At 41.4% G+C, this 15,335-nt stretch overlaps 1 protein-coding gene across 7 annotated transcripts in view; it reads left to right on the top strand.

The window, feature by feature from the left end:
* ADGRG6 (adhesion G protein-coupled receptor G6) overlaps window positions 1-15,335 on the top strand; it is a 153,820-nt gene that overhangs the window by 31,900 nt on the left and 106,585 nt on the right. For 3 of the 7 annotated variants that reach the window (XM_071806474.1, XM_065835103.2, XM_071806475.1), the window contains exons 1-2: window positions 4,925-5,045; window positions 11,140-11,240. In XM_071806474.1, coding sequence (XP_071662575.1) covers window positions 5,044-5,045; window positions 11,140-11,240 — 103 coding nt within the window. In that variant the 5' untranslated portion in view covers window positions 4,925-5,043. Of the gene's footprint in view, window positions 1-1,091; window positions 1,223-4,760; window positions 5,046-5,487; window positions 5,851-11,139; window positions 11,241-15,335 lie in introns of those variants that run through there. The other 4 variants (XM_065835104.2, XM_065835107.2, XM_065835106.2 and 1 more) reach the window with 4 other exon arrangements.

The raw sequence follows: 15,335 nt of genomic DNA, 5'->3' as shown, positions 1-15,335 counted from the left end.
GGTAGTACACAGATGCTGGTCGGAAAAGGTTATCTCATTTTTTTTTACAAAAAATATCTGTGTTTCCTCACAGTATTAATGCTTTGGAGGAGACCCTAGATAGAAGTGTTACCTTCTTTAAATAACTTGAATTTCAGTGCTAGTCTTTCAAGAAGACAGGCAAGTTCAGCTGGTGTTGATCTTAGCATTGAAATTACTTGCAGCCAGAGAGACACATTTTTAGGGAAAATAACTGAATAGCTTAATGCCTTCTACCCTGATGGTTGGTATCTAATAAATTCAAAGTATACTTTACAGAAGTAAATGATCTTTTTGATGAAGCCCCTATTTTCTCTATTTGTGATCTTCTGTTCACTGTGCTGCTTCGCCTGTGGAATGCCTAGTTCTCCCTCCATAGCCTCTGATTCAACAGGCTTTTGCTAACCAGGTTTATCATATTGTTCAAATACAAGTCACCAGTTCAGATCAGGCTGCTGCTAATTGTTCACTGCTGATCTGAACATCATCCTACAGGTTCTTTGTAGAAATAGAGTGCATCACCATGTAACATGAGCATTGCTCCCAAGTTCGTTGATCTGAAGCTGGGGAAAAGTCCTGAGGTTCCTCTTTCCCTGAAGAAAAATGAAAGTTCAGGAAGCCTTTACAAGTGGGCAAGCAAAGAAAACAAGCATCCTCCCACAGATCAGAAATATGTGTGAGAACACCACTGGAAGCATACCCCAGCAGGCTACAGTTTAGGACTCCCAGAGTGCTTGATCAAGAGTAAGGAGTTGAAATTAGTTGAAAAACAAAAAAACAAAAAAAAAAAAAAACAAAACCAAAAAACCCCAGCCCTCCCCCCCTCCCCGCCCTGTTTACTAGCTTTAGTCGATACTGTCCTTCCTTGTGTCCCAAGTCCCTGGAAGCCCATGCTTGCTTGGTACTTGGTCAGGCATAGAAACTGCTTCCCATCTCCCTTTACCTGCTGGATCAGCAGCCTCCAAGAAACATCCATTCATCCAGCGTTCAGCCATCCCTGCCCAGCTCATACATGAAACCATTGCATTAAGGATCACAGCAAAAACTGACTTGGTCCCTCTTCATTCTCTCAGTAATGGGAACCAGCCCTGTATGGATGGGATCTCCAATCTGAAGGGAAAACACCTCCCTGGAAACAAGAACTGAACAAAGAAAAAGACCTGATTGTCCCTGTTCTCTCATCATCTACACCTGAAACAGAAAGGTAAGGCTCTTAATCTCTCAAATAAGGGAAAATGAGGAAAGAGGAGCTGTTTAGAGACCTTCTGGCAGGCTCAGTAGAAAAACCAGGAAGTTAGGGCTGATTGTCCTTTAGACTGTGAAAGGTGGCTTCTGCTGTGACCCAGCAAGGGGTAAACAAGGCTGATGGGGGCTGGGAAATCTGGAGCTGATTAAGTAGTTCAGACAGATAGAAGACTCTTAAAAAGGAAGAGCTGCAAGACTGTGAAGATCACTTCATGTAACAGCATAGTGAACCAGAGTCTTTGTCTGCTATATCTCCACAGTCTGAAGTAATTACTGAATTAAAAGCCTTGGGAGCAGCAGCTCAAATCAAATCTGCTCCTTCGCCATTTAGATCAACGCCCAGGCTTTGATCCTCAAAACCAGCTTCTGGGAGCTCACCTTTGAACTCTCGGACTCAGCTGGGGGTACCTATCATGTTTTCTCCAAGATAGGAGAATGACCGGGCACAAATCCAGGAATGGTTGTAAAGTGCAAAGCCTTTTTCCCCCTCCTCCCTTGGACTTTATGAGAATGCATATGATCTTGGATTTTCTTCATAAGTTTATAGCATTGCACTATTTATTTTAAGCTTCCTTTTTATTGTTGTGTGTTAAAGTGTTTTTTGTTTTACACTATTACAGGGCATAAAGTTTCAGTATTTGCATTTCTTTGGAAAGTAAACACAGATTTTCCTATATGTAAATGATATAATAAAGAGAAAAGTTTCAAAACAGAAGTTCTGAGAAAAATCATGTTTCTCAAAGGTTAAAATGAAGTATCCGGATATAAAATATGATATTTTGTATTATTATTTTTTGAAACATTCTTTAACATTCTTATAAAATATTTTCAGAGGTCCATGCAATGTTGCACAAAACAAAAGGAAACCATCCTAACAGTAAGTTTAAAAATTCTGGAATATTCATAGAATTATTTCAACAACGATAGCAACCTGATCTAGTTTAAGATGTCCCTGCTCATTGCGGGGGGGTTTGACTAAATGACCTTTGAAAGTCCCTCCCGAGCCAGAACTATTCTATGGTTCAGTGGTTCTGTTCTAATGATGTTAGGCCAAATAATTGATCCCAAAAATGCCTTCTTCAGAAAAGGATCCCCTCTTCAACTGTCTGTTCCATACCAAGTTGTTTGATGATGGATTAAAGGCAGATGTGGCACAATGAGCTGCTGCCAGACGATGATGGACATTTTCTTGTGAGCAGATAGGCTATTCTTTGCTGCCCTGAAGCTCTGAGACAGTCTGCAGCAACATGCTACTTTATCATCCAGAAAATCTGCACTGCACGTTATCCTTGCTGGACAGCACAGGCATTTCTCACCAGGCAGTGTTCGGTTTGGGGATCCAGAAGCAGCAGTGCTCCTACTGTGAAGGGCAAGCAGACTGAAGTCTGAGAAAGTATATGATGGCAAATTCAGAACAGGAGAATTAACCAAGAAATAGCTCAGCAAAAGCATGGCAGGGAAAGTTCCCATTATTTCTTCTTGGTTTTTGTTGTTTCTTTGTTTTGGTTTGTTTTTTTGGGGGGATGGTGGTGGTTTTTTTCATTGCTGTTGTGTTGTGGGTTTTTTTTGTTTGTTTTGTTTTTCGTGCTTGACTCACATGCTCTGGAGTTGCAGTCACTTCTAATGCCTTCCAAGTAGGGAAGTAAGATGTAAATTTCCAACATAGCCAGTAGATACACACTACATACATATTGCTAATCTCTGCATGAGCAGCAGATTGACTTCTTCCAGATGCTCTTGATTTACTGTGTAAATAACATACACAGTGGATCCAATATGCCCAGGAGATACTGAGCTCGATCTTCAATTGATCTGCACATGTACAGTGAGCCCAGTGTATTCTAGATGCACAAACTTTGCCGTGCATGTGAGGTAAATGCAATTTGTGTGTGTGTACATAAACCCTGGTGGCAAGAACTTGCAGGTTTATTGCCCAAGCACAAACTGACTGTACATAATAGAGTAAGTCTTATGTGCATTGATACATTGGACTCATCACAAATGCAATATAAACTTGATTTATACAGACTTTATCCAGTTGACTACAAGTCTTGGAGGAAAGTTGGCACGTACACCCCCCCGTCCCTCCCATGGTCCCCTAGGGGGATTCCCTGTGTGATACCAGACCCAGAAGCAGGGTGGGAAGGAGTGCAAAACCTACTCAGAACACAGAGCTCTTGACGTGGAGTAAAGGCTGACAGGGTACAAAGTAATTTGTACTGCCTTCCAGTGGAAGTTGGCCATGCAGATTTGGGTGACCCAGCCCCAACAGTTTCTGCACGTGCGTTTAGTACCAGGAGGTTACAATGAAAACAAACCTAATGCTTAGTGGGTTTAAAGGCAGATAGTAAACATTGACCAGAATGAGTGAATATTAATGTTCAATATAAAGTTCATGGAACATTTAGCAATGTTTTTATGGTTTGTTTGTGGGTTTTTTTTAATAGAAACTCAATTTGCTTCTAACTGCCATTGCATGCTGATCACTTCATTGAATGATTCACTATGCCAAGTCTTCTCTTCCCCATCCTTCCAAATCCTGCCAGCTCAGATCCAAGGAGTACTGTAAAAATTTTGGACTTCTTTTGTGACTTTCTGTTTCTCTGTGTTTTCCTTTATATCATTTCAGTGTTTTCCTACCTAGCTGTACTTCAGTGCCATGTTCACCACAGATTTTTATTGAACAAAGCAACTTAAGAACATTAGCAAATGGTGCAAACTACCTTCCTCCAACAATGCTACCCAGGAGTGAGGTGTAGGCCAGCACCGTACATGCGAGCAGCACACAGCCTTGTATGCTTCTGAAAATGGGTCAGAGGTGCGTCACCTCCGCTTACCTATCTTCTATCCCAAGCAGAGTGCATTGTGTGCATCAGAGAAAAATGGCACAACTGAAGTGCCTTCGGGTCTGTGTCATCAACTCTGTGACACACAGTGGCGTGGTTTTGTTTCCCACAGGTGTGCAGGCAGCCCCGTGTGTCATCATCTCTGCCATGCACAGTGTGTGGGGTGGGTGGAGTGTGTTTGCCCCCAGGGAACCTGCTGCCACTGGGATGCTGTGTGGTGCTGCGTGCCCAGGGTAGCGTCCCTGGTATGGCATCTCCTCAGAGGTGACCTCTATCATTTGGGGGTGACTTTGGGCCTGTGGCTATTGTCTCCTGGGGGGTGTAAGTGTGTTTGGGGACTGTGCACCCCTGGGCTAGCCCCTAACCGGTGGGCGGGGGCGCTGGGTGGCCGTGACTGTGTGAAAGGCGATGTGTGGTGCCGCCCGGGCAGTGCCTCTCCTGGGGGTCGCAGGTAGCAGGGTCCCGGTGGCCACTCCTCACCCCGCCGCGGCGACCCAGTCCCCTGGACCTGGTCCCCGGAGGAGAGCGCGGGGCCCGCCCGTGGCGGCGGTTCGGCGGGTCCCGTCCTGCCTCCCCACGCTGCGGGTGGGGCGGCCCAGCCCGCGAGGCCCCGCCGGAGCCTCCACCTGAGCCCCGAGGGAGACGGGCGGGAAGGCCCCCGCCTTCGGCACGGGCGGCTTCCCTCGGCATCGAGGTTTCCCCGACTTGTGCCGAGAGCGGCGAGTCCCGGCGCGGGGGCGCATCGCGGCGGCAGTGGAGGAGGAGCAGATCGGCGCGGTCCCGATCGCCGCGGGCGGTGTGTGCGGGGGCGGGCGTGGAAGAGAGGTGAGCGAGCAGCGATGAGCTTTGCGAGGAGCGGGCCAGAGGCCGAGTGAGCTGCAGCGAGGCAGAATGGTTGCTGAGACCCGCAGACATTGCATCCCGTAATGTCACCATGTAAGTCTCCGGACTCTGGGGCGAGGGCTGCAACTTGCTGTCCGCGGCGCTCGGGAAGCGCGAATAGCCCTCGCGGGCTCCTTCGTGGGGCAAGAAACCGGGACCAGATAGGCAGGGCTTTTTCTCCCACCACCCGCTTTCCCCCCACCCGCCCCGTAGTAGGTGATGAGTAATGTCAGGTTTGAGCCGTGCAGATAGGTAGGGCTGAAGGAATGGGGAAAGGAGAAAGTTTCACGTTGGGACCTCAGAGGGCAGGGCAGACAGGGCTCTGCCCCCTTCGGGCTCCGGGTCCGCCGGCGGGTGCCCTGCAGGGTCCCGGGCGGCCGCTGCCTTTCTCAGAGCACTGTAATCCCGTCTTTCGGACTGCTCTGGTGAGTTTTCCTGTGCTTGGAGGCAAGTAGCGAAACCCTCGGCTCCACCCGCTGCGGGCGCCGGTGTACCGGCACTCGCCTGGCCTCTCGGCTCGGGGCCGTGGTCGCTCACGTCGAGGAGCCCCATCTAACACAGGCACCGTTCCCAGCCCTCCAGGTGCGGTGCCAGCACAAACAGGGGCAAAAAGGAGAAGAAGGGCTGGGCGGGCTCCATAAAATCTTCCCGGCCCCACCGCCCCTCCCTGCAGCGCACGGTGCAGAGGAGGCAGCGCGGGGCTCCGCCGCCGTCGGAGGGCGAGGGGTGGGCGGGTAGGTGGCTCTCCTGCTTGTCACCCTCTCGTCCGTACGCCGCCTGGCCCCGGGCGGGCCACTGTCGTGGCCTCTGGGCGCCTTCACCGATATGTTTTGCCTTTGCTGACGGGCTCCCACAGAAGGTAAGGCGAGGGACTAAAAGTTGGGTTTAGGCGTTTCAGCGGTGCGCTCCCAGCCATGTGAGAGAGGACCTGTGGCTGGACCTGAAGGGAGTCAGTGTGAGGGAGAAAGGGTAGGGTTTTCTACCAGTGCACGGTGAAGTTAAGGCAGAAATGAGAAGTACCTCTTGAAGACCTAGTTTTGCAGTGCTACTGAGTTGCAAACAGCCGGCAGTTTAGTTGCCTGAAACTGGGAAAAGTTCACTTTGAAAGGAAAGCCAAGGGAGTGAGGCTGATCTGATAGAGCTGTAGCTGTTTGAATTAAAAGGCGATGTCTTATTTTTTCATCTCTTTTGATGAGTGCGAGGGTGTTTTCAAGTTTGACTGTAAGAATAATTAGGAACAAGTAATGCTTAACAGAATGAAAGTTTTAAGTGGCTTTGTGTAATTAAACTTTCAAGACATTCGTGTACTACAGTTTCAAGCAAGCGTTTCAAAATTAAAGTCAACTCTTCTGTTAAACTGTAGGAAGTAAAGTGTGAGTTGTAATCGCCTGTCACTTGCTGTAGTCCCAATTAAGAGTGAGTAAGCTTAAAATCTTTTTGTTTGCAACCTATATGAGAAAAAAATTGTGAAATTGATGTTATCTTTCTTTTAATTTTAAAACGTCAGCAACATTTTTCCTTAATAGCTTTAGACATGTCAAAGACCAAAGACAGTCTTGTCAGTCTGCCTGGGGCAGAATTCACATCCTACTCCAGGGAACTTTGCCGAATCTTGGAACAAAGAAGATGGTGCATTGAAATACATATTGCGTGTTTTGAGACCATACAGTATATAAATTAAATGCTCCAGGATTATTCACATTTTGTGTATATTTTCCTGAAGAGCTGTATACTCCCTAAAAGGTGATGTTGGGTTAGGTCACTGTTAGCATCTAGAGTAAATTGTTTAGTAGTTAGATGTAGCAAAACTCCCATTAATTTCATCCTGAACTATGTTGAGTTACCATCCATTTATGGTTTATATAAATTACATGTCTATTTTGCTCTTCTGGGATGAATTGTGAATAAGCTCATTGTCTCCCTATATTATAGGAAATGGGAGTTGCTGTGGACTCTATTGAACTGGCAGCTAGATTGCATAGCTGCCCATGTAATACAGTGTCTACAGTGGAATGATGACGGTCCATAGAAAAATTAATAGTTCTTCTATAAGACTCCATAGAAGGGCACTTTCTAAATTTTCTACATATTTTGTGAAAGAAATAAACAACAACAACATCAAATTAAGAGGGGTTGCTGTTGTGAGACTACATCCAACTGTAATGGATGTATTCCTACCAGAGGTATACTAATAATTCCCAAGTATATTGGGTAAAATGTTTTGGTTTGTGTTTGACAATCTGCAATGATTTCTTCAGGGCTGCTAGCATGTTACCAGCTGGCAAGAGAACAGGGCTTCTTCATTTAAATTGAAACAAAACAGAGAATAAACCCACTAGGAACCATCTTCAGCAATTTTAATGTACTCAGGGTTAAAGACTGAAATAATCTGCATATGCTCTGAGATCTTTGTAATGAACTGCTTTGTTTACTTAAACTCTTGGTGTGTTTTAGTACGTTGCTGGGCTGATATCCATTCTCTGTGCTATTTATGAACATTAAATGACAGAATAAATCTTTTAAATACTATTTAAAATAGGAACACAAGACCAAAGGGGTCTCTTGGGCTGTTAAGTCAGTGCTGTTGTAGCATGGGACTGTATCATCCCTTGATAAGCTATAAACTAGCCCAGAACTCTTTCATAATTTTTCTGTTGAATTATTTATATGCTTCTTGGATTCAGTTCTAGATGTTAATTAACACTAATAATCAGGAAAATGAACCTTAAAATAAATATAAACATAGTGGGTATTAACAGGTGAATATCTGCAACTAAGGGTGTTGTGGTTTCTGGTGTTTTGTGGGGTTTTTTTGGTTGGTTTGGCTTTTTTTCTTTTTTTTGGTGGGGGGGGGTGGGCTGTAGGGAGGGAGAGGAGAGGTGGTGGCAGTTAGTTTATGCCTGGGAAGTATTTGTTAGTTGCTCTGGCCCCTTTCCATAATTGCCAACTGGAATATCACATTATTAAAATATCAGGGATGGATTTTGGTATGGAAGAAGCCTTTTTGTTGACAAAGTGTTAGCTAATTTCTATCTTTGACAACTTCTTGTGTGACCATGGCTTGTACATACAGCACAGCATTAAGGCTTTGAGCAGTCAGGTTTCTGAATTTTGGCTTTTTGTCAATGCAAGATCTCAAGAACATGTAAATAACTGATTTCCTCACTCATTTAGAGTACTTGGCTAGAGGTCATGCTTTGTAACATAGTTCTTCAAAAGTCCTCTCCAACAGAAACAGATCTGACTTGTGATGCCTGCGTTAGTAGAGTGTTCTGGTAGTGTGCTGCTTCTGTGGTCATTCTTCTTTGAGCCTGATAAACCTTTCTTTCTCATTAACTGAGATGGTGTGGTGTAAAGAAAATGGTAGAGAATGTAAGTGGAGGACACAGGTTCACAGTTTTTTACATATTTGTTTGTTTGCTTTGGTGGAGAGTTGTATATTTTTTTATAGCAATTGTATAGTGATCCAGCCTTTTTCTCTGGGGAAAAAAAATTATAGTTGCTCCCTTTCTCCTTGTTGTTTGCACTTATTTGTACTCTGCTCTGTTGCTGATTATCCATGTTTCTTGACTTGCACTTTTTATGAGAGTGAGGATAAGGAAACGGACTGTAAACTAACACTGTGGAGTACTGGCTTGTAAGCATTACCGCAGCGCAAGTAAACATTTACAAATAGAAAATGGCCAAATTAAATAGCTCTCTCAGACTAATGCAGCACCTCAGATTCTTTAAGAAAGGCATTAAAGGCATGTTGACTGGGTAGAGTCATGCCAGACTTAGGCAGCAGAAACTTGTCATGTTATTTTTCCTTGAGTATCTCAAAAGTTGTGTCTTGCATCCTCCAGCTATTCAATGAGTAAAAACTTCAACTGAGTTCACAGAGACAGCAAAACTGAAAATTGCTGTAATGCACAGAAAATGTATCAATACAATGAAAACCAACACAGCTTTCTTCTGAATTAATAGTTGTTTGTGACTGTTTCCTAGTCTGATAACTTTACTGTGCTTGCTCAAAACAAACAAAACCCAGTAATGCAACCCATTCTACAGGCTAGCATTGGTAGATCATACAATAGCCTTGCATTTATCTCATCTGTAGATGCAAGCTTTTTCATCTGTAAAAACAGCAGTATTCTTATGTATCTCTGGTATGCCATACTGTTATCCTCAAAATTTCCATTTCAACACTCAGTAAGTATATATGAGTGTACTATGCTGTATGTGTGTCTATGTGCATGTAACTGTTACCATGTTTTAAAAGAACTTCTGTTCAAAGTCAGTTTTCTAAATGAATATGAAAGGCATTGTGGATTTATGAATTATAGACATTGAACAATAACTGCTCCCAAACCTCAGCATTCTGTTGTCTGAAATTTTAATAAGGATTTTGGGGTCATTAGGTTGAAGGACAATAATTCTATTGTTTGATAATCTGGATATTTTTGTGTCTGGCTTCATCAAAGAGATTCTTCTAATTCGGAGCCCGGTGTTTTCTGTTCTTGTCTTCAACACTTGTTAAGTTTGACTTTACAATATCTCAGAAAAATAAATCAGCCTCAAATTCCTAATTTGATTCAACTACCCATAAAGAGCAGGAGTCTTTTTTGTAATCAGACACTTGTGCTGTGTAACACTGAACCAAAGGGAAACCTGACTGATTGCAGTAGCCTATTGAAGTGCTATTTACCTGAACCCATTGGCATCTAGCCCAGGAGAGCGGTTTGATGAGTTACTTCTTTTGAAACTGAAACATTAGTTGTTCCTTTACAATGATTTATCTTGCTGCATTAAGTTTGGCTTGTCTACATTACAGAACTCCACTTTGGGAAGAAACAGAAGCTGATACTGGGAAAGGATTTACATTTGCCCACAAGTTTCACTGGCAGGGTCACAGCAATGTCTGTGGAGCAGAAGGAAGACTAGTTTTCCAAGTTTAAGAAATTAAATTTCTTGCCACTGAATATGACCTTTGTGCTTTCTTTCACTTGCCTCTCTCACATTTCCATCCTGATAAATCACACCAGTGGCCATTCCAAATACGTTTTTTTGGTTGTGTGTTTTTTTTTTTTTTTTTTTCCCTTCTCCCATCTATTTAATATGCACTAACCTGGAAGACTTTTGTGTTCATCAGTGTTTCTTCATGTCTATTCATTTGTGGTTCTTCACATACTGTTGCTGGGAATAGAACTGTGATATATTTTAGGGATTCTGCTAGAGATTTTTCTCCCAGTATAATAGTATGTTACTGAACAGAAGCCAGTTATCCTTGCCAGATAACAGGAGAAGTTGTTGGTCAAAATAATGTGTGTTGTTTCATTACTTGTTGCTTGCTTTTGCTTGTTGCTAACTTCTTGAATAAAATGAGACAGGAATGTAATTGAACACCATTCATTTTGGATACATATTTAAAAGTCTGACCAAATTTGTTAAGAGCCTTTCTTGCTTCCTTTTCTATCCAGTATGGGGGCATTTTATTTTAGCCATTAAATTTCATGTATGCTTCAGTGCAAAAGAAATCTCACCTTCAAGCTATAACTAATAAAGATTTTTATATAATTGCATTTGTTTTGTTAAATAATAAAGGTGTTCCTGACTTCACTGGCAGCACAGATGAACCCCTAGATTTTGGCAATGAAAGTTCCAGGATTTTCATTAAAGTTGTCAGCAGAAAATATTGTAGCTACCAAACTGTTAGCACTGAAACATACGAAAAGGCTGGTTAAGGGCCTAGGCAAATTGTCCCATCTCATCTTTATATAGTTAAGAACAAATATGTATGTATTATATACGTATTTTTAAACAGCATAAATGTATCTGTATATGTAAATAGGTAAAGTAAAAGTTGGCAATCTCAGAAAAAGTACACTTTAACTATTTCAGGCACCGTATGAGCTACTTTTACTGAACTACCACCCACGCTTATCCTCTTAAAAGCCCAGCACTGACCAGTCTTGCACTTTGGTGTCTGCTAAGGACCAGACAACAGTATTTCTGACCTTTTTAAGCAAGTGTAGAGGCTTCTGTCTCTGTTAAGCAACACTACAGCCATCCATAATTTTTGAAGTGCTACTCTATTTACTGCTAGTTAATAGTATTTTGCATTTACTTGGATATTTGTAAAGCTCTCTGAACTTTTTTTTCTCCACAGGATGTCTCATGTAAGTGAAATGTGGTGCTATCATTGGAAATGGAAGCTGCAGCACTGTCTCTGCTTGTTTGCCGCGTATATTATGTGCATGCAGCAAGCAGGTAAGTCAGCAAATTATCTCAAATAAATGGTCTAGGAGCCAAAGTCTTGATGGCTAAGGACTGAATATGCTTACATTTGATTGAATTATATACAACATAGAATTTTGATGAAAGTGATGTGTTACAATTATTAGTTGTAATTTAATACGTTGTGTCATGTATTCTGCAACTGCCAAATTTTCTGTTTGGTTTTGTGTGTGTGTGTTTAATAATTTTGCTGTTACTATTTTGTTTTGGTTTTGTGCCTTTTTTTTTTTTTTTACTTTGTACTCTGAATTATTTATTTTGCTTTTCCTTTGCTTTTACCTTGTTAATACCTACCTGTGTTTTGAATTTCTTCTGGTTGTTGAATACTGCAAGTAATCACATTGCTCTTCCATTTTTTTATTGTTCGTGTGTGTAGATTATGTGTTCAGTAACTTTCCACTCTAGTTCAAAGCTGTAAAATAACTGTAGTGCGGTTATTATTTTTACACTATTTTATGATCAAATAATAGAAACATTCCTCAACAAGCTATATGTACCTGAGAACACACTGTAAAGAACAATCCATTTAAACTTATCATCTTAGTCTGTAGTAACACTTGAGCACAGATTAATGTAACACATTCTGTTTTCTTTAAACATATGAATGAGAGATTTCATTTATTAAATGTTTTTTCCTAACCACTAGAGTGCAAAATGTTTTAGGAGCTCCAGCTGCTTTACTGGAAAAAAATCTCTGGAGTTTATTCTGGAGCATATGAAAATTTTGGAGCAGCTTGAAGAGCTCAGCTAATTCCATATCAGATGGGTGGTTTTACTGTTACAGACTTGCCATTGGAAAAAATAATGGTTTATATATAGAAAGAGTTTCTGGCTTTTTTGATATATTTTTTTCTCCAAACAAAACATGCAGTGTGTTTTGTTTTTTTAGACCTGCATTTTTTATTTAGAGAAAAAACAATGCAATAGCTGCACAGTAGCAGTTTCCAGCTTCGTGTGTTTTCCATTTCCGTTAAATTATGTAGCCAGAAATGTACTTAACACCCGAATCTCACCTGTGGCTCTGTTGAGTGATGGCTTTTGTGTCCCTGGGCCATATCTGATCCTGGGCCATCCAGCTGCCATCCTCAGCATAAAGTAAATCAGCAAATACTACTCTAATTTACAGGTGTTGTGGGCTGTTACCTGGTGACTAAAACATTAAGACCCATAGATCATTAGTCTTTGATAATTCTTGATAAAAGTTTATTTATTGAAAGTGCAGGTGACACAGCAAGAGTAGGTCCCCTGAGCCAGAAGGTCCAAGCCAGTGTGCTGTGAGGACAGAGAAAGACAAATACAAACTCATCTGTGCATTCAGCTAATCATAGCATACCATTGCTACCTGCGCTGGCACCGAACAAGTAGATGGGTCAAAAACCCTATACTGAACTCCAACATACACATCTACAAAATCATACATGCCCCTGGCTAACTACTTCATCAATAAAGTGGCTGGTGCCACTGGATAGGTAAAAATAGCCAAAGCATTCTGGTTAATTTGGTCTCCTCTGTTCTAGTTACTGTTTTTGCTCCTTTCTCAGGCACTGGTTTAGCACGTAGGAGACTCAGAACCAGATCTCTGATAGAAATCATAGCAGACACCGGAATCTGAGTCCTAAGTGTGTGCTGCTAGGGGCTTTTTTGTTTTGATGGAAAAAGATTTGAAGTCTTAAAAACTTTCAGTAAATGGCAAATGCATCTCCTTATCTGCCTAAATGATGAGTAGATAAATAAGGCACACTGGCAACACCCAGGTTCAACAGACAAATGTTTGCTGTTCAGAAGCCAAAGAGATCATACATAGTCTGCTGTCAATACTTGACTGAAATGAAAACGAGACATTTACCTTTACAGCAACCTGTCATTTGGCAGTACTGGCCTTATGTTGATGTGAAAGGCTAGGTTATGCTGCAAAATGGAGTCTTTGCATTTGTTCTTTTTAATAGGGCACGGCAGACAAGGTGGAAAACACTGCTGCTTCTGCGTTTTTTGTGTATGCGTTTTTAAATGGTATTGGTCACTTTGGCTGCAGATTCTTATGGTATCCATAATCTCCCTGGCAGCTTAAGCTTTACTGAAGTTAGGGTAGAAATATCATAAAACTAACACTCATCCAGCTTCACCACTGAGCTGTAAGCTTAGAAAGCTATTGGGGTTTATTAAGCTTTGCCTAGAGGAGGTGACATACAAGCAAGGGATTAAGATCATCAAGTACAGGTTTTATGGATTATTTAAAGGGCTATTCATAAGGATAAAAATATCAGTCATGCTGTGACATGGAAAAATGCAAAAATAATAATTTTACAGTTTAACTTGAGAAAAACTACTGGACTTGGCCTGCTTTTGGAAACAAAGTGCAGGAGAAGGACTACACAGCAGAAGAGTTAGAACAGGGTCAGGATATTATGTGAAAAGGATGTTTAGCCACATTTTGATCTGTAAGGTACTGACAAGCAAGTGTGGCAGTAGACTGTGATCCCAAAATATAGGTCTGATACCTCAGAGGAACCAATGGAGGGACTCTGACACAAAATAGAAAGACAGAAAGAAATGTTCAAAATAAAAAAAAGAAATTATAAAAATACAGTATGTACTTCAGTTAAAAACTCAGCAGCCTGAACTGTTTTGGTGTACTGGTTTCAGGCTTTGTGGTGAGACATGGGGTGAAGTTACAGAACAGCTCAGTGAGCAGCTTGACAGGTTTCCATTCCTGTCTGGGGCAGACAACCCTGATGGCTTTGAGTGAGTAATTTAGCTGTGCCTCAGTTTCCCTTCCTCTAGTGATGATTATATGTCTTGCCTGTCTTGTAAACAGCTGATCTGTCTTACATTGAAAGGACTGTATAGAAGCCAAAATGTTAGAATGGTGGCGTTTTAAACAGAATTTGTTAAATCTAGTTTTATCTGAGATTCAGACATTCCTAACTTTTTGTTTGTATGTACATTTTGTTGGTTTCAGAGAGTCCAAAAGAGAACAGAAAGACTGAGCAGAGTCCTGGAAAACATAACTAATGAGGGCAGACAGAAAGAACTAAGACTTTTCTGGTCTAGAGTAGGCAGAAGGGGGAATGCATAATAATTTAGAGTATTTAAACAGAGAACTGTAGTGGGAAGGAGTAGACTGATCTTTATAGAGAGTCGAAAGGGCAAAAAGAATGGGTTTAAATTACAGCAAGATAAATGAGGGGAGGAAATCTCATCAAAAGGTATAGATAGCAATGGAATAGATTGCCAAGGAATACTGGGTAATCTCGGTCTTTGAAAATGTATAGTAATATATGCCAGAAGTGGTTTAAATCTATAGCCCTCTTTTCTTGGGGCTGAGTAATAGATTAGATGATTTCCAAAGTTCCCTAATTTTTATAGGGCTTTCTAGATCTTTGCTCTATAGAATCTATTTTTGTTCAAAATCTGGGAGATAAGGAGGTTCATTGGAAATGGTATTTCTCAAAATATGGTGGTGCTTTTCTTGTGCCTACAAAATGATTTGTCCTGTTACGGTGGCCTCATTTTTATTTGAAATAAGAAAACAGCAGTTCAGTATCAAAAGTAAAAATCGGTTACTTCCAGTGTGTGTAAGCTCACAAAACATGTTCAGTTTAATGTCCCCTTGCTTTTTTTGTGTTTCTGCTCTCATAGTACAACATTTAAACATAAGGGGTTTTGCTATCTGTTGGTTTTGACTGTGGTCTATATTGTAACTCAGGAGCAGAACTGGACTTTTTTTTATGATCTTAAAAGCAGATTACAGTTTGCATAACTTACTTTCCAATCTAGTTTTCAAGTGTCTTGTCAGTGCTGGACTTCCAGGGTTTTGAACACTTGCACAGTGGAGATTGCAACATCTTCATACGAGTTTTTACCTTCTGTCATATTTTCGTATACATAATTATGTAAAAGTCAATAGCTGATTTATGTTTCAAGTAACATGCAAGCCTATTTAGTTTTATCCAGGATGTGAAAAATATTTATTTTAATAAATCCATGAATACCTCTTAAATTCTTATTACACTATTTCAGCATTTTGCCCCATACTGCTATTATCACAGAATTACTATGGCTGTAGTT

This window comes from Patagioenas fasciata, chromosome 3 (assembly GCF_037038585.1).
Source record: "Patagioenas fasciata isolate bPatFas1 chromosome 3, bPatFas1.hap1, whole genome shotgun sequence".
Taxonomy (NCBI): Eukaryota; Metazoa; Chordata; class Aves; order Columbiformes; family Columbidae; genus Patagioenas; species Patagioenas fasciata.
This window is presented reverse-complemented; position numbering and strand designations above follow the sequence as displayed.